Consider the following 25,084-nt stretch of genomic DNA (forward strand, 5'->3'; position numbering starts at 1 on the left):
CTGATACTGACCCATATATTTACTTTGTCCTGCCCAAATTCTGCTGCTTGGGTGTGGAGACCACAAATACATATATTTGTTTGAACTGCAGCCCTTAGCCATGAGAAAAATCTTTGAATGACAAGTACTCTTGTCTATTGAATTGGACCTTTGTCTTCACAGAAATAAGAATGCGGAAAAAAAAAGAAGAAGAAAAAAAAAGAAAAAAGGAAATAGCCACCACTGATTCTTTCATTTTAAAAGGTTATGTCTTTTGAGACAGATAATAATGTTATTTTGCATTTCATACCAGTGTCAACTGACAGGGACATCAGATTGACAATGGCAAGTATCCAATACTAGTGCAAGCAATTGTGCTTGTAAAAAATATTTAAAAGGCAACTTCTGAAAAGGATGCAGCTTTAAATGATAGGAGACTTTATTTTGGGAGCTATTTTTAAACACAATTCCTCTTTTAAAGATGTCTGTTGGGAGGAAAATAAAACTGATTTACACACATCTTTTTTCTTTCCCCTTATGGCTGTATGTTTTCTCTGTTGCATAACTAAAGACTGTTAGTATAATAATAAAGGAGCTGAACACCATTTCTTAAATAGCCATGTGACAAATTGCATGCTTAAATCAGGTTTAGCTCCTTGAGATGTAGTTTGTTTGGGGTTTTTTCATAGTATATGACTTAATGACCTCTACTAGCCAGCTTCTCCTTTATTTATTTGTTTTTAATTGTAGGATAAAACATAAAAAATTAAAATACTTGAAAAAATACCTGAATCATAAAGCTGTTAAAACACCTTACATACTTGCAAAATGTGACTTGCAAAGCATCTATCACTTTTGACAAGAAACTGATTTTTGTTTTCAGAAGGCTGACCAGATAGTTATTAAATAAAATAGAGGCAAAATAATAACTCACTTCAATGAATCAAACCCTTATTTTCTTATTTATGATTATATGCCCAAATATTGGTGTATATACAACTTTCTTCTCTCTGTGAAATTATTTACAACTCTAAATAAATAAATAAATAAAAGCCCAGCATTTATTATTTTGCCAACAAATCTTTCCAGGCATTAGATCTGCTTTGGCAATAAATATATTGCAATAAATTTTCACCTCACAAAGCTTTCTGTAACCTTGTGTCAGGAAACCTGTATTAGCCTGGAGTAAGCATCACTTCATGTACAATTTTTTTCTTACCATGAGATTATAAAATTTCAGTTTTAATGATGATATGAACTCATTTCATTAGACAGAAATTGGAAAGATGTGGAGAACACTCATAGTGCTGTTCAGCTAATATATTTCAGGGGAAGGCTTTAAACATCTGAGTTATAGTGTTGGGATGCCGCAATCCTGGCAAGCTGCATGTCCAAATGCTTCCATGTCAGAGTTTCTAGACATTTGCCTTTGCTGGCAGGAACAAGGATGGTTGTAATTCATGCAGTGGGAGAGGAATGGGTTCCTCAGCACCACAGCCACTCCTTCATCAACACAATGCCTAGTCCCAGCAGGTGAAAACCCAATGTCAATAGTCTTCATGGAGTTCCCAACGCAACAAGAAATTACAGTGTTGATGGCTTCTTTTTTCTACAGTGACACCAAACATTTATAGTGAGAGATATAAGAATATATATTTATATAAATATAAAAAATATTTATATAAAATATATAAATAAATACATCTACAAAATATGGCATTCTTTTCCAGAGAGATGATACATTTCATAGGTCACCTTTCCTTATGCAGATTTCATTGTCATACTGAATTTTTCACAAAGTACATTAAACAACCAGCCTCAAAAAATAAAATGTTGCCAAAGCCTTCCTTATGTGAAAGCATCACGTACAACAACAAAACAAAATCACTTCTCTTCCAATTAAATATAACACCATGGCAGAAAGTGAATTTAACTATTTAAACCCAATGGCTGTTTTTCTATCCTTAAATGCAGGAGAATGATTTCTACCATAGTCAAAGCAAGCAACAATTGTGTGTTGCATAAATGAAACACATGGGTCTCAATCCCCCCATCTTGTTGACATTGTTTTCAACAGGAGTTCCTCATACAGAGTAAGTGCTTTGGTAGAATGTACCAAGACAACACAGAATAGATACACCTTTTCAAAATAAATAAGCAAATACAAAGAGTAGTACTGTAATGGCAATTTTTTGTCCATGAATATTCTGTATTAGTGTGAGCAGTAAATGGAGGAAATGTAAGCCCTGTTGCACAAACTGAAGCAACATACAGACAGAAGAAAGCTTTACCAAGAGCTTCAGTGCAACTGTTATCCTTTTCAGTGGCATAATTTAGTGACAGGTACATCAGAATTATCAATAAAATAATTTAAAAAAATATTATCTTGGCATTTGTAGTTATATCAAGTTATAAAACTCAATCCCTTCTGGAAACAGTTCTTTTCCTCCAAAAATTTATTTCTCTTACCTAGAACAGGTCAGTGTGTATGCATAGAGACTTAAATGTATTTGTAAATCATTCCATAACCTTACTTTCTTTTTGCATACAGATGTGTACACTAGAATTGCTGTGTAATATTTGGTATTCACGTTATATTTAAATAAAGTTTATTAAAAAACAATTATATTAAATACAGACTAACAGAATATTCATAATATATTTTACAGAAAAAATAGCCATGTATTTATCTTAGAAATACATTTCTTTAAAAAGTTCTTTGAGATTATTACAAAAAATTTTTTACCCGTGACGACAAGTTTCCCATCAGACCTGTAAAAAAAGCTTTACCTTTACATCCTTGTGGGTTTCTTTGTTTTGTTTTTATTTTTAATACTTTTACAAGCTTAACGTCTATAAATTCTTTAAAACAAAAAAGCCAGTATCTTTTAGGATCAAATTGGTCACAGGCCATTCTTTAAAAAGTCAGTGGAGATTCCCTGATTCCATTCTGAAGTGCCTTTTGTTTTTCTCTCTCTGGGTATCAATAGTGCAGGTTTACATGGGAATTCAGAGCTCCCTACACATCCCATAGGAAGCTCAATGTGTGTTGGTGGCAGGGTGAAACTGCAGCAGCATCCACAGAGGCTGCAACTCCCCATCTGCTGCAGGAGGCAGAGCTTGTTACTCCACACACACTGCAGTCCCACAGTGTTTGTCCAGCCTCTCCAAGGTCTCTGTGAGGTCCAGTGGCCATGCACAGATGCCAGAAGAGCTGGCACCCAGCCCTCATTTGCTTTCCAAGTTATAGCAGTGGACATCTCCTTTTCCCTTCCCATCATACCCAGGAAGTGGCTGTCCATATTTATCCACGCACCAGCAATAACCTCTTTTTCGGCCTTTGGATGGGCGACACTGAAACATAACAAAAGACCCAGTTAGCATGAATTTTGTTTTTTCAACTTGTAGTATTAGACAGCAGGGATTCCTGCTCCTTTGATACATGCATTTCCATATCCTGACCATATCTGACAGAATCAAACAGAATATTTGTTACTACTACAAAGTATTTCAATAAAAACTTCCTTCTCTCCCCTGGGTCTAAGTACTCTATAATAAAGAACTGAGAACACTGAGTACTACCAGAAAATAGGCTTAAGGATTGCTATCATATTTGGCAGCACAGCTGACCCCTTTGAATACAATACAACACAACAGTATGGGCTAGTGACTGGGACCCATCTTTAGAAAAAAAAAATTAGCAGATACGTTCTACTCTAAAGCACAGGTCTGGCAAAGACAGCCATTGCAGCAAGAAACACACTTGGTTTGCATCTGTTTACTGGAAGAAATTCAAAAGTGTAGCTACACTTATTAACAGATACACAATCCTTCTACAGTGTAGTTATTGCAAAACCTGCTAGGTGGACTTGTATTTTGTGTATCTACTAGTCTATAACATGTTAGCTTTAAGCTAACTGCTGGAATTCGCCAGCAATGCTGACCAACCTGAAACTATCACAGGCAATAACACTGAACCTCTTTAGAAGGAGTAATGCAGTAAATATGCATTATAAAGTCTACTACATACTAAGTAAGTAATGCTCCTCCCAAGGAACCAAGAATGGCAAAAACTAGACTAAAGGAGATAACATGCTGCAGGCTGCATTCAATATATGACCCTGGACACAGTTACATTACCATGAACCTCTAAGATCTTGCAAGGGTTTTACCCATTCGTAAGATATATCAAGAATCTCAGTAGGTTTGCAATGGTCTGCCTCACTGTGAAGATACAGCCTCCTGTCAGCTCGTTTTGAGATTTGGTGATACAGAATTTGCTTCAAATGCAAACAAAGGTGGCTGTTTACTCAGGGCATACTCATAATAGAGGCAGTGACACAAGAACACCCCATTTCCTGTGGTTTTGTCTGTTGCATTGCCAGTATGAAGGAAGATTGGCTGGACTGGTGCTACTTATGTCCCTCAACACTGTCAAGTCTATTATTCAAGCAGAGCAACTGTTGCCTCTGAGATCATATTCAGAGTAATTGAAGTTTTCAGAAGTTCAGGCTGATACAACCTGGTAAACTTCACCACTATCCCTCTACTTTTTGTTCTCCTGAGGCTCATAGGCATGGCCCAGTATCTCAGGAGGCTATGGCAGTGGCTCACATAAGTGCCTTTTCCATGTGTAGGTACACAAGAAAACATGCAGCAAGTGTTGGGTTTCACATGCTGCTCTATAGTGACTGGTCCTTGCCATGTCTAGTTTAGTATCTCAGGCGATGGTGCTATCTTGGACAGAACTGGAGAGTTCTGGAATACAGAACACTTTGGGACAGCCTGCACCAGCACACTGGCCTATGAGACAACTAATTTGTGGCAGCATGGAGTAGGGTAGACAGTCTTCGCTAAGACCTTGCAAAAGAGAGATGGAAGCAGGTCACACATTAAGTGAAAATTTTTTCAAACAAGTCACTATCTTGTTTATTTTATTTTAATGTAAATTAAGTAATGTTGTTCAGCATAACTGCAAATTAAACCACCCTTCTGATATATTATTGAGTAAAAAGCCCAGTGCAGAAATAATTCAATGTCTTCTTTTCTACAGATCTGCAGTCCTTCTGCATTAGCCCTATGAAAATGGACAGCAGCAGGATGACAAGGTCCAGCTTAACATACATATCAGCTTAGTTTTAGAAGAGGGTAAAGAAGTTCAAACCTACTGAGAGGACACCTACATTAATAATTTACTGAACTAAATGGTTACCTGTAGCAGGCCCAGGGCCTGCAATGGCTCCTTGGCGGTCAGAAGCCTGAGCTAGGAAATGCCAAGTCACGATGACTCGGGCCTTAGAAGCCCCTCTCTTCCGACTTTCGGACCCTGCTTATCTCCCTGTAAGCCTATAGGTCACTTTCCCTTGACCCTTACTATTGGACAATTTCCAAAACCCCTGTAGGGTATATAAACCCCTAATTCTGCCTGGTTTGGCAGAAGAGCTGTCACTGAGAACCTTTGTGGGGGACACCAATAAAGAATCCTGCGGAACCTTATACAGCTTTTTCTCCTCTCTCTCCCTGCGTCTGCTGCTGCAGCACCAGCAAGCTAAAGAGCTGAAATCACAAAGAGCTGATAATCACTGAGAGCTGAAATCACTAAAGCTTGCTTAGGTTGCCCGCAGCTGGGAGCTGCTTGGGAGTTCGGACGCTGTGCTGAGCCTATCTGAGCTATCCTGGCCACAGCAGCCCATCGGGCATAGCCCGGCTGGAAACTGCCGCAATAGTTACCTGCACTTCAGTTCTTATCTGTTACTAAATCTTTAAACATAAGTCCTCAAGCTTATATTTATTGTCTCAAAAGCCTGCCTAGAATTTACATGTATTCTCCAGGATTTCCATGGATGACTGCTCAATGTCCATTGATGTCAAGGGAAATTTTTCTTCAATTTTGGTGGTGAATGGTCATGGACTGGAATCCAGCTTAAGTGTTATTAACATTTAATAACTTAAATTCTTCATGCTCAAAACAGAGGAATTAATAGCAACATTTGCACAATTTAATTTTACAAAAAGGAAACTGAACCAGCACTTCTAGAGTTGTTTTCCCAACAAAGTAGGCACAGATGGAGCCCAAAGAGCATAGGGCTTCCGGCTGCCAGGCTGGTGCTCTGGCAATGAAACTACATTTCTGCTAATAATAGTAACACAGACTCCCCTTTTAGAAGTACTGTATGAAGTATATTACACAACTCTCACTGATTTGTAGGCTTGCATCACTCTCAAAACAAATGATCAATTAAAGTTCTCATGTTGTTGGAGGCTTTGCTATTAACAGTTGCACAATTTTCAGAAGTAATTACTACATGAAGTTAATCTGCAGAAACACCTTCCCTACTACTATTTTTTTTACTTCCTCTAGACAATCCATTTGAAAAGCAAAACCCTTAGATCATCCTACAGCTGAAATAACACTCTATGAGAAAACAACCTCTCTTTTCCAAGTGTTTTTTTCTACCCACTCAGCCATGCTGTCAACAGTAAAGCACTTCTGATTAAAAAGTGATGCATTTATCCTGAAAGAACCAACACTCTACAGAAGTGGTGAACAGGTCATATGGAAAAACACATATATCTAAATATTCGCTCTTATGAATTTAGTATTCCACATATATTTTTAGGCTCTGCCCAGCTATTCTGTATGACTTCATAAGTATAAAAAGTTGGAAAACTACCCAAGCAGCGGAGACTAATTACTTCTGATAGGAACACCAGCTGCCATCTTCCATGCCACCTGCTCCTCTCCCTTTCACAAAGAAATACAGCAGAGGCATTTGTGGGGCACAGTAAAGCATATGGTATCCCACTGAATTCCTGGTCAGTCCAGAGGGCTCCATGGAGCTACAACCATGGTCTTCAGGAACAGACTGCAGACAACACTGACATACACCTCAGGCCATTTTGGCTCCTGGCAAGTGCAGTTCTGTTTTCAGTGGAATGATGCCAGCTCACATTTAGGTGAGTATCTGGTTCCAGTATACAAACATGGGGCAATTCTAGTAATTGCCCCATATAATAATTCTAATTTCATCAAAACCTTTTTCCCATTCTTGGGGTAGGAATGTGCCTGTATCAACTAATTATGCATAAATATACCTATATAGCACAATTGAATAATACAACCTTACATGTGTGATTAAGACAAAGAATTATAAATTTTAACAAGTCTGATTTTAAAGTTTATATATAAACAAAATGTATGAACTATCTTTCGTATTATACCCTGACACATAAATTTATGTTCTTAGAAGTGTTTCACAGATGCAAGTTATTCTTCATGGTCGTTTGTTGTGTCTGGTGCCCCATGTGTGGAGACGTGAATCTCGACTGAATGTTTCAGAAAGTTAATTTATTATATTATATATTATATTAAAATAATACATTAAAACTATACAAAAAGAATAAAGAAAAAAAACTCATCAAAAGGCTAAAAAGAACAAAAATAGAATGAATAACAAAATCTTGTGACTGCTCACAGCCTCGACACAGGTGGCTGTAATTGGTCATCAAGTGAAAACAATCCACACAGACCAATCACAGATGCACCTATTGCATTCCACAACAAGAAGTAGCTATTGTTTACATTTCTCTCCTGAGGCTCCTCAACTTCCCAAGAGGGAAAAATCCTAGCAAAGGATTTTTCATAAAATATCATAGCTACAGTTGTTCTTGAAAAGTCAATTTCTAGATATCCACAAATGTCATGAAAAGTAAGTGCTTTCAGCTTGGCTGGAAGACCAGATGGCCAGGACGGCAGAATATGAGAATGCCTCCTGAATGAGTTTTAATGGTGCCAGCATGATCATAATTTATCAGGTTCCTATGATCCCAAACCTACTACATTCCCATCCTAGACAGTGGTTTTGGCAACTGTTTCTAGAATTCAAAATGCCTAGCTTGCAGTAATTTTTTAATGGATTTACTGTCTACTTACTAACCTTACTATTCTGAATTTCATGACAATAGAATATAATTTAATTACAGATTGAACATGGCTAATAATGGCATGAAGGGAAGTAATAAAACAACATAGAATTTTGTTAATGAGATTGGATACCTGCTTAAAGGATCTAAAATATCAGACCTACATTTCGATGCTTCAAAAAAAACCCCAAACACAACTGTCACAATTCCTTGAGGACCAGTTAATTTGATCTGGACAGGACTCACACACTTCTCAACTGACGGTTTTTTCCTAGGAGTTAATTCTATGAGGGCAACTATTATTTTTGGTTTGTCTTTTGTTGGTGAGAGAAGCAGGCTGCCTCTGTAGAGTCCCATCTCTGAGGGCTTGTTCCCAGAATTGACCAAGGTTCATTTACAGAATCAGCAACCCAAGTGAATATCATGTAGAATGTTTACTCATGTGAGCTCCCTTTGTGGGCATCTCCTGCAAGACCCTGAATCATCTCAAACTACCATTGAAACTACTGGACCTATGTAAATTGGCACAGTGCTTGACAAGGCTGGCTAGGCATGAAAGTATCCCTTCATTCTCTATGTATGCTGACTATTGCACATAGTGCAGGAGCCTTTCCTAAAGAAATTTTAAAAATTTCAGCACAGACAATACACAGAGGACAAAAGTGCCTATCGAGTGCTTTGTAAAAACACATTATTCTCAAATCAGCTTCTAGGAACAAATACTAGGTAAGATTTTTATCTGTCTTTCCTATTTTTTTTCTTTGTATTTCCTTTTTTTTTCCCTTGGTGATAGAACTATGACTGTACTTTAAAGTACAATCCTCCTTTCAAGTAAGCTACTTCAATTCATGCTTACTGAGGATCTGATTCACTATACACAATGCCAGAGATTACTTGCAAACCACCACATTTTTCCAGACAAAGCAAAAACCTTAGAGTCTGAAAAAAGATGAAAGGAAGATCTACTGAACAAAGTAAATATCAGTCTTCAGTCTTCTATAATATATAGAGAACGAAAAGGGCTATGGCACACTTGAGTGCCTTGAATACAGTCAAATCATTTGCTGTTCTAAAGCAGCTAAGAAAATACTTTTATGACACAGGCACAAAACACAGTCCTAGTCTGACTCTGCATAGAAGCCCAATGCATTTTCTGAAAACAAGCAATTTGAGATGTGAGCATTGCTCTCTGCTAGTTTACACACAGCAGAACACAGCTGATGCAGGCTTCTCAAAGCTCCAGGCAACAAAAAGAAACTTCCCCTGCTTGGGAGTTGCCACCACCTGCTCAGGAAAAGCAGGGAAGCATAAAAAAGCTCAGCAGCATGTACGAAAGGTCAAACAGCACTGTCAATGCTGGACTGATGGCAAAAAGGAAGGCTGGAAATCTCATCCCTGTTATAAATGCCCCACCTGACACTGACAGCTTATTGCAGAGCTCCGTGGAATACTAGAAAGGGAAAGACTGTTTCTAAGAAAGCTGAAAGCCAAAAAATGGAGATACCATTCCCAAAATAAGGTTGCCTAGTCAGAGGTTGATCTCTCACTTCCAACCAATGAGCTGCATTAGCTAGCAACAGAGAGTCAACCACTCCTTTGGTTACCAGAGATAGAGAGATTTGTGTAAACCTGAAGGGAAAGACATGATGGTCCACAAAAAAAATCTGTCCTTGAGAAAAGTCTTAAAGAAACCTTTGAATTACAGAAATTTTGGAATTATACCAAGAAATATATATTTTGATGCAGGCCACTAACTAAACACTGAAATTAAATAGGATGTGCACACTAAACAAAGAACCTGACACATCTTGCACTTTCCCAAGTTCTGAACGACCTTCAGTGGCAGCACTGAATGGAGAATGCTGCTGTAGCTCAATCCAACACAACTAAAGCATAAAAACCCACAGTTTTGGTTGGCATTTGTCAAGAGAGGTCACAACCCCAGAACCAGAAAGGGCTGAGAAGCCATCCTTGCTGCAGAGTAACTACTAGAAGTATCATTTTCATGATAACATGACTTGGATTTTGCAAGCGATCTGTGTAGCACATAAAGGACAGATACATACCTTTCTCAAGTTGCTTTATGTAATATGATCCAGTGTAGGTCTTCTAGGAACTCTCAAGCAGCTATTTACAATTCAAAGCATTGATCTATTGCAGTCATATGGTGACTGCAACATTAGCTCTGTGGGTTATTGTAGAGGCAGTGCTTTTTTTAAACCAAAGGGCATTAGTATCTAGGACACCAGTCAACCCATGTGTGATTAGGTATGCAGTTTCTCAAATGAATCTGTTGTCATGATCAACAAATAAGAAAAATACTATCCCCACTTTACAAGGTTCAGCACTATCAGATCAAGTCCTAAAACTGGAAATTACCTAGTTCCTCTGCAAAATTATATATAATGCACCTTGCTGGCAAGATCCTTCAACAAAGATGCAGAAAAGGTGAAATGCAGTAATTAAGATGGTAAAAACTCTGTACTTACTTGCTTTTTCTTGTAGAATCCCTTCTTGTCACAATTTGGAATATGAAAGCCCCTGGGACTCAAGACATTCAGGATCTTTAGGTGGTTTAAAGTGTCTTCCATTTCTCTGCGACATGGACCCTGTTAACAAGCATGTTTTAGAAAACACAGATGAAACTTCACTCCTAAATTCCATCTTTCACTCAAGAGTTAATAAATCTTTGAAGGGCAAAAGAAAGCACAAAAAAAAGCACAAATCCAAAAAAATCCATTAAAACAAAGAGATGGCTGAATATGTCAAAAGCAGATCATTCACAAAAAAAATTCTGACTTTCTGCTCTATTCAAGATAAACTAATTTCTAAAGATTGAAGGCCTTATGTTATGCTGAGGCACATATTGGCATTTCCAGTTGAAATCACAGTCACAAATACCTTTGGGAAGGCTTAACCGGTATGTAAATCAATCACATAGAACAACTTAAGTTTGGAAAAGCTGGCCTTGCACCATGTGAGAAAAGAAGAAAGTAGGCCACTGGAAATACACTACAGGATAGGCCTTCCCCAATGACATTTGATTTTTTGTGATTCTACCAGATTTGAAAGCTTAAATTAAATTGATTCAATTGAAAATAAGTGGTTTGGCAAAATGTATATATAAAATACCTCAACTTGGACAACATTTCCCAATTTCAACTGAATCAAATAGATGCTGTCATACAGAGGACCAGTTGCATACAGCAGTCTCATTAGATAAGTACATCACTTTTTCCCCTCTCTTTCTTCATCTGAAAAAGGCTGACAACAAGGTAAGGAGGATTAGCTCTAGGACAATGAGCCAAAAAGAGCTTCCAGAAGCATTTCTAAGAGCATGTCTCAAACATCAACTAATTTTATCTCACAGCAGCCCTTCAGGGTAGGGAGAGTAAAGCATGATGAGCCCCACTTTGAAGTCAGAAAATCAAGAGCAGAGAGCTTCACATTTTGCCAGAGGCCAAGAAGGCAGTCACTGTCAGCAGTGGGATCAGGATTCAAGAGTCACAGCCTATAAACTGTGCTTAGCTACAGTCCTATCTGAGTATATCACTGACTTGCACGACCCGTCAACTTCTTCAGCAGAGACATGAAAAAATTTCTTTGCATGGTTTCATGATTTAACAATATTTAAGTTGCTACATTGACACAAAGACTCATTTGGTGCTGTTTTTAATTAGTGAAGTAATGACATTCATACTTTCAAGTGGCAGTATTAATAGTTTGTTCATGTAAAGGACCTTTTAATCTGAGTGTCTGAAAGCATACAATCTCCACAGTACTACTGGAGATTAAAATGGAGCTTTTTGGCCAGTAAAGACCTTCCTTGTTGCCTTCATGTTTTTTTTTTTTTTCTGAACTGGTCTCAAAAGTTCTAAGCATGGGCTTTAAATGGCTTCTCTTACTGCTCAGATATATGACTGCAAGTGACAGATATTTAAAGATTTGATCCCAAATTAGGTCTACAAAAAGATCAACAGGTTTTTAAAATTTTTATTTTGAAGCAAGCTTCCAAAGTCAGCCAGACCAGTATCAAAAGCTAACATGCAGAAACAGCTAGAAGAGCATTTGCTGACAAAGGCACCTGTCCCTGATGGACTTATTTCAAGTTCTTAAAGACACCAGCAGCCTTGGTAAACTGATATACTGTCCTGGGTTGACTATATGATGATTTTATCATCTTGTTCTGTTTATACTGAATAATAAGTTTTACACCTTTAAGACTCTCTTCCAGAGAGTGAAGAGGGGAGGGAAGAAGTTCGCAGTTTGTTTTCAGACTGCACTCACTCCTCCACATTCCTGCTCCTAGACTGTGTTATCTGTGGATGGACAGACAGCAGGTCAGAGTGCTCCTTTGCTTTTAGTTAGTTTTAGCTAGCTGAGGCAAAGAAGTTCCCTGGACTGTGGTTTTTCTTTTTCTTGTACCCGTTCAAACCTGCTCTGGACTGAACACCCAGAAGAGCACCGGCAGCTCCACCTGAGGCCCCTTGGCCGGGCCTGGGCCGCGGCATTTCCAGCACCAGAGGGACTGATAAGAGACTGAGGGAGCCGAGCTGCAACCTGGGGAGGGGACTGTTCTGAGTTTGTCATCTCTTTTTTGGAGCAGCAAGAGGTTTTATTGTTTAATATTGTTCGGGTTCTATTGTTTAACAAACAAGTTTCTTTCCACTTTTCTCTAAGGAGATATTTTCTCCCGAACCGGTTGTGGGGAGGTGCCAATTGAATCTGCTTTTGTAGAGGAGCCCCTTTGGGGGTTACCTCCCAAATTTGCCCCAAACCAGGACATATACCTTTGCTCATGGACCCAACTATCACTACTCATCCTAGTTAAGAATCTATTTCCCCAAGTGACCAACCTTCATTCTTTCAGTGATGGCACTTATACTTCACATTTTTGGGAGGACGACACACTGGAAGGCAGATACTTAAGTAATATAACTAGATGGCTGGACATCAGTGACAAACTAAAAATGAAACTGCTCTTGGAAGCCACACTGTCTTCAGGCAGAGATTTTCACCTCATACAAGTTTCAAAACCTTCTTTTGAGGATGAGAAACCACATCTGTTTTTACCATGCATGTTTTGATAAAATGGCAAACTATATCCAGATGCATTTTTCAAGCCATCTGGCCTAAGGCACGGATTATCAGCTGAATCTCCAGGAAGAGAATTATTCTTGCCCTCAGATTAACTCTGACTGCCCCGCAAATTCACTTGGCACAGTCAGTAGGAAGCAATGGCAGGTTATGTGACCACAAGACTTTGTGTTTAGGCAGTAGCACCTACAGCAACTGCAAGTAGAGGTGATGCTCAGCATGTCATATAGTTACTGGCTAGTCAAGACCCTAATTCTCAGCTCAGCCTAAGTTTATCTCCCTTGATTTGCACCAGGCAGTGTATGAACACAGCCACTACACTCAACATGAAACATCTTTTTTCCATTATTGCAATTCAATTACACTGTTTGCAACCAAGTTGAATGATGACACTCCATGTCCACTCACACAAATGTGTGACAATTGCAGGGAGGAACAAGAACTTTAGGCCTCTAAGAAGTTTTAGTGGAAGTCATGCTTGTACTGATGTAAACATTATTACATTAGTCCTATGTGCTTCCTGAGCACAATCTTTTTGGTCTGCTGATTGTGTATGCATTTGCAGAGTCAATAGATTTACCACCAAAAATGCCAGAATGTCCTAAAGGCTGCAACAATTACTATTCTTTAGCTATTTAGTGTAATTATTTATCTTTTCACATGCACAACATGCATATGTATATATAGACAGGCACACACTCACAGGCTGGCAAATGCCCTCCTATTTACAAAATATACTTACATATTCAGTCTCTTGTTTGGATTCAGAAGAGAAATTCAATGTATCTGTACTCTGCGAATCATATTCTACTTTATAGCGTTGTGTATCTTTGGCTTGCACTTTTCTGATGATATCTATTTTGATGTGTGGTGGATGTGACTTGGAATCTGTCACCCTGTGAGAGTTTGGAATGGCCTGATTTTCTATGCTGCTGGTACTCTTGTCTTCTTCTGAATCACTGAAATTTCCTTCAAAAAGAACAAATGCAGAAGAAACAATGTTACTTGGCTGCAAGCTGTATCTGCAAGGGCATAGAAATACAGAATCACAGAATATCCTGAGTTGGAAGAAACCCACAAGGCTCCTCAAGTCCAACTCCTAGCCCTGCAAAGGACAGCACCAAGAATCAAACCGTGTGCCTGACAGTATTGTCCAAATGTTTCTTGAATGCTGTCAGTCTTGCTGGTGAGACCACTTTCCTGCAGAGCCCACCCACCCTCTGAGTGAAGAACCTTTTCTTGATGAAAGAACCTTTACCTCCCCTGACACAGCTTCATGCCCTTCCCTCAGATCCTATCAGTGGTCCCAAGCAGGAAGAGATTAGTGCTTGCCCTTCTGCTTCCTCATGTAAGGAAGCTGTAGAGCACAATGAAGTCTCTCCTCAATCAACAAGCCATTAGATTAGGCTATGTGTTTAATTTTCCTTTTTACAAAATAGCAATGTACAAAAAAAACCAAAAAAAACCAAAAAAAAAAAACAAAAAAAACCCAAAAAAAACCCAACAAAAACAAACAAACAAACAAAACAAAAAAACAACAACAAAAAAAAAAAACTATGTAGCATTCCGCATGTGTCAGCACCTTTGTTGCCACGAGACGCGTTTTGTAGCTGAAGCATTCCCATGCTCAGCGCGGCCTCGCAAAGTGCGCAGCTGCACCGCCTGTGCAGGCTGTTCCCAAGACCGGGAACCCAGCCACGGCCACTGTCCCAGGCACCACGGCCGCTCTGGCCACTGGCCCCTGACTGCCCGCTGCAGTGTCGCCCACCGGCGGCAGGGGGCAGGCTTGCACCGCAGCGGCGCCGGGCGCGGATCCCTCCCCTCCGCTACTGCCCGCTTCGGGCAATTACGGGCTGCAGTGTGGCTCTGCCTGTCCCAGGGCCGTATTTTTATTTTTTTTTAAGACGTTAATACTATCAACTCTATTCCTCTGAGTTTCCTGGTTCTATTTAGCCTTTTTTTTTTCCTTACTTTATTCAACACACAGAACAGAGTAGAAAAAGAATAGCACATTTTCATTTCTCTGCTATTAAAAAAAAAAAAAATCTTGGTGTATAAAACACATCTTAAAGGTAATGGACAAAAACCGCCATTCAGTCTGTAGTGGTTCCAAGGACAAACACTGTTTTCATCTTGAGCTTCAAAAATATTTTTTCTTTAAAATACCATCCAAAAAAACAGAGAAGCACTTTTTTTAACGTACTCCATACAGTGTTCCTGTACCTTCTAAGGTATTTGCTTATGCTGCATTTCTCTCTGTTAGGAGACTCCTGCAGTGCAACTGTAACTACTTGCATTTCCTCCAGAGAATTTTTCCAGTTAAGGTATTCCTAACAGCTAAGTAATAGCTGCTCCCCACTAGTTGCTAGCTGTCATAGCTGCTGACCACCTTTTTTCTTTTTTTTTTTTTTTTAAGGAAATCCTATTTGATGAAAGAACCTTTACCTCCCCTGACACAGCTTCATGCCCTTCCCTCAGATCCTATCAGTGGTCCCAAGCAGGAAGAGATTAGTGCTTGCCCTTCTGCTTCCTCATGTAAGGAAGCTGTAGAGCACAATGAAGTCTCTCCTCAATCAACAAGCCATTAGATTAGGCTATGTGTTTAATTTTCCTTTTTACAAAATAGCAATGTACAAAAAAAACCAAAAAAAACCAAAAAAAAAAAACAAAAAAAATTTTTAAGGAAATCCTATCGGGGATGCACAATAATAACATCCAATAATATTATAAATTATACTAAAATTATACTTGATGACTCACTAAAAAAAACCTCACAAAAGGTGAGAGAGTCAGTACTAAAAGTCCATGTTCACATAGGCTGTTAATGCTAAATATTTCTACACAGGGAGTACAGTGGCACTGCCAATACACAGGAATGGGAGAAGGAACATAAGAGGAAGAGGGTTCTGAGTTAATATTTTGGTACTAGTGGTTTTAGCACAGCCACTGCTGGCAATGGACATAATTGACCAGGAAAATCCAAATCACAGTGCAAATGGATTAAGGAAGTTTAAGTCCTAAGTCCAAATTTCCTGGGTTTTGTGGGTTTAACTCAGACTCTCAGTAGTATTTGAACATAATTTTGGTGGTTTAGTGTCCTATTCTGAAACAGTAGTATTTTCGCCCCACATTCTCAATGAAATTTGCAAGAAATGAGCCACTAAAATGTTATAAACCTGAATCTAGGTCTTCTGCAATCAGTCCAATTCATTAATTTTTTTCTTCAACCAAAAAATAAGTAGAAAATATCCTTAACATGCATTGAGTATCCATGACCATGTCTGGTCATTTCAGTTCAGAAAGGCCACCATAGTTCAACAGTACTTCTTACACTTCAGATTAAAATGGTCATATTGCCACATTTTAAACTGTAAAGCATATTTTATTAACTCAGTTTCACAAAACATGGTGCCATGCTAGCTTTACATCCTCATAAGAGAAACAGAACTGCCATGGGAGTTACCCATTCTCTTTTTATTTTTAAGAGATTAAAAGGGTTGCAAATGCACACTACTATTTAACACTTTTGTGTTCAAAAAAAAAAACAAAAAAAAAAACTGGAAAGTCAGTGGCCTACTACAGTTTGTGTTATAATGCCACTGTAATATACTCTACCCTATACAAACTTCTAACAATTTCCATGAACTAGGAAGGACCAGCAGAATAGCACGTGATGCAGGACCTAGCTGCAAGTAAAGGAAATTATGTGATCCTGTTCAGAGAGGTACACCAGGGAGTGCTGGCTTGAAAGCAGGGAGTGGAGTGGTCCTCATGAGGAAGTGGGCACCACATGTCATATAGGTTCTGGGTACTTCTTCCTTCTTGCACACCAGGTTTGCAAGCTTCAGTCCTTGAAAGTGAACTGTAAGGGTCCTACTATGCACTTTTTAAGGAATAAACAGTTCCTACTGATTTCAAAATTGGAGTTCTCCCTCAGCCAAGAACACAAAAATAAGAATTCAGCTGAAAATGGAAAGATTTTCAGCTAAGTTGAAAGCACTATCCCTAGATTAAATGCCACCAACTCCTAAGTACCGAGGAGACACTTTTTGTTTCCAGTGTTACTCTAAGGATGAACAGAATGAGCCAAGCTCATATGATGAAGGAAGCTACTAGATGTTCCAAGAAGATTAAAAATTTCAGTTAATACCTCCAAACTCTCATTCAAATTGTCACAGCTTGGAAGCAGCACATAAATATTTATAATAAGGCATCTCCTATTATTCTAACAGGCAGATAATTGGTGCCACTTTCTCAGCTAAGGAATGGCTAGTCAGAGTCCCTACAACCTGGCAGAAAATCTTCTGTTTTTTTTTAAATGCAAACAATGGAAAGCCTTTTGACACACTTTTGTATTAAATAAATGTTAACATATTCGCTGTTGGTTAGCAAAGGGTTTAATTAAATGCTTGCACAGAGGGACTGTGCTCTCTCAATCTGAATCCCAAGTTTCCCTGTCTTAAGTTTTAAAATGTGCATGCTAACAGAACTTTTTTCCACCATCCCTTCCTTTTCAAACATAACCTGTCCTGTGAACATCTCACAAGACATGGAAGAGGTACAGGAAATCTTAGTTTGAAGAAGGACTTATTTGCAGTACAGACAAAAAAAACAACGTGCTCTTAAACCCTGTGGTTCAAACAGTTTGTTCTGAAAAACCACTTTTCCAGGCCAAATGGATATTTAAATTTGTCTTTTGTTTTTCTGTCTTTTCCCCTCTGTGCTTAAACTTCCCTGACTTACCCATGCTGCAGTGCAGCAGTTAAACCCCACTCTCTTGAGTTTTTTGCTCACTCTGTTTCCAGGTACAGCTGGACAAAGATTACACCCTCTCTCTCCCTCCATCCAGGCTCTGTAGCCTGCCAGTCCCATGCACCGCAGAAGCCACATACAATCCCTCCCCCACTCTCTCTTTTTTTCTTTTTTTAATTAAAAAAAAAAAAAAGCAGCTCTGTCTCTCTTGCGAGGAGCTACTTCTCAGCATCGGTGTTGAAGAAAATCGGTACATAAGGTAGAAGAGGTAAATTGTCCTTTCCTTCGGCCAAAGCACGCCTCCTTCAAAACGATCCCAAGCTCGGCTACGTGGCTAGCAGCAGAGCCCCCCGCCTACGGGCCGGCAGCAGCAGGGCAGCGAGCGAGGACCGTTTCCGGAGACAGAGCTCTGCCGCGAGCTCGCCCACGCCTCCCCGCTCATGCTGCTCCCTTTGTAACTTAAAACAAAAGAAAGCGACACACACAAAACAAAAAAAAAAAAAAACAAAACCAAACAAAAACGCAAAAACAAAAGAAAAAAACAACCCAGCAAGAAAGCGGCTAAGAGGGAGAGCGGCGCGCAGGAAAGCCACCCCTTCGCTTCCCCACCCCGGCCGCAGCGCCTTACCTGCAGCGTGCGGTCCCGGCAGCAGGAAGGCCCGCAGCTTGCTGCCCGCCGTAGCGTTGGTGCAGAGCCCGCGGCCCTCGAGCAGCGCCTGCAGCGGCCGCGCCTCTTCCCTCCGCGGCTGGCAGCTGAGACCCGCGCCGCAGCGCTCCGTGTAGATGCCGCAGGGTTGCCCCAGGCGCAGGGCGCAGGTGAGGCAGCAGCCGCAGCCCGGCTCCCGCACCCGTTCGGCACAGTCGGGCTGCAGGGGCTTGCACTGCTGCAGCGCCCGCTCGTCGCAAGGCTCACAGCGGACCACCGGCCCCGCCAGCGCCGCCGCCGCCCGCCGGACCAGCAGCGCCAGTGCCGCCGCCGCCACTGCCCATAGCACGCCGGGCCGTGGCACCATGGCAACCGGCGGAGGAGGCCGCCGGGAGCCGCCCCCGCGCATCCCGTGCGGACCCAGGACGGCAGAACCCCGCGCGGACGCTCACACGCTGCTGCGGGCAAAGGGAGCGGAGCGGCGCAGCTCCAGCCGCCTCCGAGGGGGCCGCGGGGAGCGGAGCCGCCGACCGCTCGCAAGCCTGCCGGCGTGAGGAGGCGGGAAGCCGCGCTGCCGGCACTCGCACGCCGGCCCTCTGTGCAGTCGCTTGCCCGTAGTCACTTCAAGGCAGCAAAAGCTCGTTAGCAACAAAAGCAACTTTTTCCTTCTCTTCTCACCACTCCTCCCTGCAGAGCGCCTGAATTACTTGGCTCGACAGTAACTTTTTTCCTTTTTTGCCGCACACAACACTCAAAAAAAAAAAAAAAAAAAAAAAAAAAAAAAAAAAAAAAAAAAAAAACACAAGACCGACTGTCAGAAGAAAATTTAGTCCAAAAACATTTCAGAAAAGGAGATAGTACCGAGAAGGGGAAAATAGAGATGGGGGGAAAGAAAAAAGCGAGGTTCCCTTCGTTTTATTCTCCGTGCCGCCTGCCAGCCGCCCTGCCCTGCTCTGCTCCCCGCTACTCCGCACCCAGCTGTCCCCCGTGCCGTCCGTACGCCCTATATAGTGCCGCTGTCGCCGGCCCGCCCCGCGCCATGAATAACGCGCGGGGCGGCAGGAAGAGCCGGCCCTCGGCGGATCCAAGGCTCGGTCACGCAGGGCTGTGAGGGCGGTGCAGTGCGGGGGGAGTAAACGAGGGACGCCGCGCTGCCGGGGGTTTATGGGCACTTCTTAGAAATCAGCTGTGAGGGGTAGCGCTCTGGCGAGAGGGCCACGTCGTGTGTCTCTAGTTTCAAGAAAAAGTGATCTCTCTGTGCGTGTGCGCTTCCCCGTGACCGTGTGTGTTTCCTTAGCACCAAGAAAGTGTCCTTTTTTGGACTCCTAGCTACAATCCTGTCGACTTTGGGGCTAAGAGCCCCGGCCCTGGCAAAGGTGCCCATGTGCTCGTGCCTGCCCGCTCGCAGGTTCGGGGCGTATCTTGAAATCGGCTTATAGCTCACATGACAGCTGCGTTTCCAAGGAAAACTGGGGGGAAATGTATGTGCATGACCACACACTCAGGCACCCCAGCCACGTTTGAGATGTTGCTCTCTGGCCCAGGACTCGGTCCATATCTTGCCCCATCTTCCTGGATGTACCCACCTTAACTTTTTTTTTAAAGTGTTCTCTGTACTCTGGAAACTTTTCTTTCCATATATAAGAAAATGGTTTCTGTTGCAATGTCCTCACAAATCTAGGATAAAAAAGACAAACAATCCATCCCCCCAAACTCCCAACTTCGAAATTCTACATGATTTTTGCACAATGCATGTATTTGTCTTCAGGCCACTGCAAATTCTCTTTCCATTTCGCTAGGCCTATTTTGCTCCCCCTGTTAACCTGGCTTAATTTTGATTGAGAAAATCTGAATTGGCAGTGCCAAATTTTGTGACCATTCTTTCTGAAGCTCTACTGCACTCTCATGAGGAAGAGGATGGTGAGGTGTATATATAGACAAATATATGGTGTTTCAGTCACAGAAGCTTGCCTCATGAAATATAAAAACAGCAATGCTCACAGACACTGGCTTATACAAATATGTTCTGCTGTAAGAATTATGAGCTAGACTACTGTTCTACTTTCAACCCCTTCTTCAGTAACCCTGAAGCTCATCTTTCAGTAACACATCAGCTGTTCAAATGTATCAAAATTCAAGTGGAAGAGAGAAGTATATATGTTATTGCTCAAGGTACTGGCCACAATACTGTTAATCTTGAAAGCTGCACTTTTTACAAGACATGTTTTTTAGATTATTAGAATCACCTTTTCAGTTTTCTCTATTCATAATTCAGTACTTATACCTTGCAAATTTAATGTCTTGAAAGGAACATTGTACTCAGCAGAGTATTTGTGAATAATATGGTGTAAGAGTAGACACTTTTCCTTGGGAAATTAAAGGTGCTTTAGAAGAGAGATCAATCTTGCTTAACTCTCCAATAGGTGATTACCAAGGCTTTTCAGTATTCTCTTGTCCTTGTAATCATTTTGTTTATTGACCAAAAGAGGTCGCAGGTTGTCCAGGATTGAATTAGAGATTCCCTGTCTGCACAAGCCCATCTGCAAAGGGGGAATTGATCAAGCCCAATATCCTGCATGTTTGGTTTCACGGTGGATTTTCTGGTGGTTTTTTTTGTTTTGTTTTTTTTTGTTTGTTTGTTTTTTGTTTGTTTGTTTGTTTGTTTGTCGGTTTCTTTTAGGTTTTGTTTCAGATTGGTTTTTTGGATTGGATTGGTTTGGTTTGGTTTGGTTTGGATTTTCCCCAGACTACTGCAGGAAAAGTTGCTGTTACTTTTTTATAAATTTTGGTTTTAATAACTGTTTGTAAGTGATGAAGTCCAAAACTCCTTGGGGTTGTTTGACAGCATGTATCAGATTAGGTCTAGCAGGAAGAGGAGGCCTTCTTCATTCACACTGTATGTGTACAGGTATCTTTTCAGTTGGGGTGAGCTTTCCTGGCATGTTGCTTTCAAAACTGAAACAAAAATGCATAGGAAGTGCTGAGGGAACATAAGTAAAATGGGTCAAAGGGGATGGGAGGAATGAAAGAGAACAAGCTTTTCTTTCACCAGAGCTGTACACCTCTCACACACTAATATCAGGGTAACTTGTATTTCAGACTGTCGCAAGAGCATTTTCATCAAGCTGAATTTTTATCCTCACAATCAGAAAGACTTTTTTTCCTTTCTCTTATTTCTTTTATGATGTTACACAAGTTGTGGTGCACCATTTTGAGGTCCTGCTAATCCAAGGAAATATCTTCAATGTCACAAAATAGAAGAAAATGCCCTTTATAAAATGCACAATTGTTGAACTTAGTATATATTTTTGAATAGCATTAATCAAGATTAATGCAGCATCAAGGTGCTTTGACCAAAAGAACTGCAAATGAAAAATCAACACCAACAAAGATGTAGCTGGATCACCTTTGGAAGGAGAAAGCCAGTGATATGTCAGAGGTCAAGTCAGTCTAACAGCTTCTGCTAAAAACATAGCGGTTTGCACTGTCTTAACCAATGGGCACTGCATGAGAATACAGTTATATGAATGACAGAATTTGGTTCAGAGCTGTACTTGGAAATCACAGGATGGATACCAATGTATCTGGAAAGACTGATTAGAAATTTATAAAGAAAAAAGACAAAACTAAAAACCTCAATGTGCGCCTATAGCTAAAAACCCCAATATGCACCTATAGCTAACAGCTGAATTACACTTACATCCCAAACTTTGATATTATTGATGGAACTGTTTTACTTGAACAAGACCAAGCTCTAAATATGTAAAGTAACAATGTTTATAAAGCTGTACCAAATCTGAATATTCACATTTACATGTACTGTTTATTCTAGAGGCTTTTCATTTTTTCCTGTTTATTCTGTTTTACTGGGAGAAGACGGAGAGACTGAGTAATGTACTGAATCTCTACAGTCAATTCTAAACAATAGAAAGCAGAAGAGAAACAACTGAGAGGCACTGCTTCAACAAATCCCATGTCCTCCCATATTATGAAAGCACAAAAAGAATGTATTTTATTTCCCGCTCCACTTCATCCTCACACCTTCTTCATATTCAGCTCTCTTCTCTAGTGCCTTAGCTGAATTCATAACTTTTTGTATGTTTTTGTGGTGTCTGTGTTTGTTACAGGGACAAATTATGGAAAATAGAATTGTGGTTGAAGTAGCTCTACTTTCAGCTTCATGGTCACTTTATGGAGCAATCCCAACTCTTCGGTGTAATTCCTTGTAGTACATGTGGTTATAGCACCCAAAATGTAGCTGTCAAGAATGTGAACTTCCCTTATAATGCCATTTTAAAACTTTTGTTACTTTACAACCGTTTTCCTTTTTCAGAAAAACAAACAAAAAACAAACCAAAAAAGCAAGAAGCAAAACAAAAAACCAAACCAACCACGAAAACAAAAATCATAACAACAAATAAAAAAATCATAATAACAAATAAAAAAAATTCAAAAAACCCAAAGAAAAACAAAAACAAACCAAAACCAACCAAATGAAAAAGCCTTCAGAGAAATCTAGAGATACATGGCTCATCTTGGGTTGAGGGCTAAATCCTCATTTACAAAGCATCTCTTAATCTTTATATCTCTGCTCTTCTTTTTGCCAACCTTGAAATTTTATGTACAATAAACTTCTGAAGTAAAGAGATAGTAGAATTCCCTAAGTATGTTCGTGTTCTTCAGAGGAAGTATAGTGAGATTTACAATGAAGTCAGTTGATATAATACTTAGTTGAAAAGGCACTTTGCAAATCACTGCTTTCTCAAAGGCAAGGAGTAAAATCTCAGCATAATTTGTCAACTGTCTATAAAAACATAGTTTAATGAAAATTTCCTGCAGACCTCCTTCTGGTTTGGGGCTGGACATGAACATTTCAGGTGTTTTCCAGCTCTTTAGACTCTTATGCCAGGTGTGCAGGCTTACAAAGAACAAATTCTAATGGATTCCTCACAAATGCTACCAGGGTAGCCTGCAGGGTACTACGCTGCTTGTCTGAATATGGCAACCTGAATTGAGTGTGATGGAACAAACTGAATTTGAAGATAGATAAAAGTGGGAAACCAAAGGAGAAATAGCGAATGCTGTGATGGGAAGTCAACTGAATTGAGACATTTCTTTGTTATAGAGATATACACAATGACAGAATATATATTTATGGTATTACAGAAACAGTTACCAAACACTTCCCTGTTCTAAGACATCTTGTTAAACATAAATAGAGGAAGGGTAGATAGCTGATAGTTTCCTTTTACAAAGCTCTTACCCAGAGATATGTTCATATCTTTTATGTACTAGTTAGATATTATATAGTGAACTGGCAATAAAAATCTTATAGAATTTAAAGAGAACAGGGGGATTAGAGGGAGGAGGAAATGAAGGAAAATATCTGGCTTGTAGGACTTCTTCATAAAAAGAGAAGAGATTGCTGCTTGACCAGATGTTCTCCACACTTACACTGCAGTCAGCAATCTGGGTATTGTGCACGTTCCAAAATGTAGATGTCATAAGAGATTAAAGGAGAAATGCTGCTGCTTCAAAGTGTACAGTCTGCTGGAGATAGACTTACTGACACTGTTGAACTTCTATCCACAAGTAAAAAACAAAACCAAACACAAAACAAAACAAAACAAAAACAAAACAACAACAAAAAAAAAACCCCAAAAGCAACCTTAATAAAAAATCATATCCTACCTTAAAATCTCAGTGAGGTGTTGAAGTGAAAAGACTTTAGATTACTTGAAGAAGAATACTGCTAAGACTATGAATGGAGTGAATGGAGAACTGACCTTTATGCATATTCCATTTTGAATAAATAGTTTATGTTTTAGGTCATTCTAAAAATTAGCAAGACATGAACATAACATTTACATACAATGAAGGTCAGAAGACAAAAAGTGTAAAAAATATGTGATAAATTAATTTAGCACAAGTTGATTCTTTTCTCTATTCAGTCTCACAGCTTGATGACACTAAGTTACAGCAGAAGAGTGTCTCATTATATTTATAAAATGTCACCTATATATTACAGAAAAAAGGCAGTAATTTTAATACCTGTAAATCTAGATGCTTTGTTACCAGGTGGCAGAATAAGACAAAAAACACTCTTAAAAACTTCGCATTATTTAAGTCAAGCAAGAAAAATACCAAGTTGTAAAATCGTCTATCACAGACTGCTGTTAGAGCTAAAAGCATATGCTGTGAGTTGTGTTGAGAAGTTTCCTCCTACAAAAAGCATGAAGTGTTCTGGGACAATCTGTGTGCAAAAAAATTATAGATAGTTTGAAATCCATTTTATTAATTACACAAGTTCAAATCACATATCTCAACCATTTCCAGGTGAGAATGGTATCTCTAACATCCTATATATTGCCCCAGCTGATGAATTATTGATGGCAAATTGTCAATATTTGTCATACCTTCTCTTTTCAACTCTATTTTTTTGTTTTGTTTTATCTTGGATGTCAGACTATACACTTAGTCCAGCATTGGGCAGCATTGAATACCCAATGCCTTTTTGGTCTCACGGGTGTTAAGGTCCATCCTTCTGTTGATTACAGTGGGCAGGTCTCAGGTCCATCTGAATGCCTACTGTTATGCATCTCAACCCTCTGGCTGCTAATGCCTAAGAATGTTATAGGTTACAATCTTTAAATAACCAATTATTACACATAATTTTTACAAGTAACT

At 39.9% G+C, this 25,084-nt stretch overlaps 1 protein-coding gene across 1 annotated transcript; it reads right to left on the reverse strand.

Annotated features, from left to right (window-relative positions):
- Positions 1-396: 396 nt before the first annotated feature.
- On the reverse strand, positions 397-19,361 carry IGFBP3 (insulin like growth factor binding protein 3). The gene is made up of 4 exons (XM_041472219.1): positions 18,380-19,361; positions 13,742-13,968; positions 10,392-10,511; positions 397-3,333 (listed from the first exon to the last, which is right to left on the reverse strand). The coding sequence occupies exons 1-4, from the start codon at positions 18,804-18,806 to the stop codon at positions 3,208-3,210; spliced, it is 900 nt and encodes a 299-aa protein (XP_041328153.1). The 5' UTR covers positions 18,807-19,361; the 3' UTR covers positions 397-3,207.
- Positions 19,362-25,084: the final 5,723 nt, after the last annotated feature.

Source organism: Pyrgilauda ruficollis, unplaced genomic scaffold (genome assembly GCF_017590135.1).
Source record: "Pyrgilauda ruficollis isolate IOZ18807 unplaced genomic scaffold, ASM1759013v1 scaffold285, whole genome shotgun sequence".
Classification (NCBI taxonomy): Eukaryota; Metazoa; Chordata; class Aves; order Passeriformes; family Passeridae; genus Pyrgilauda; species Pyrgilauda ruficollis.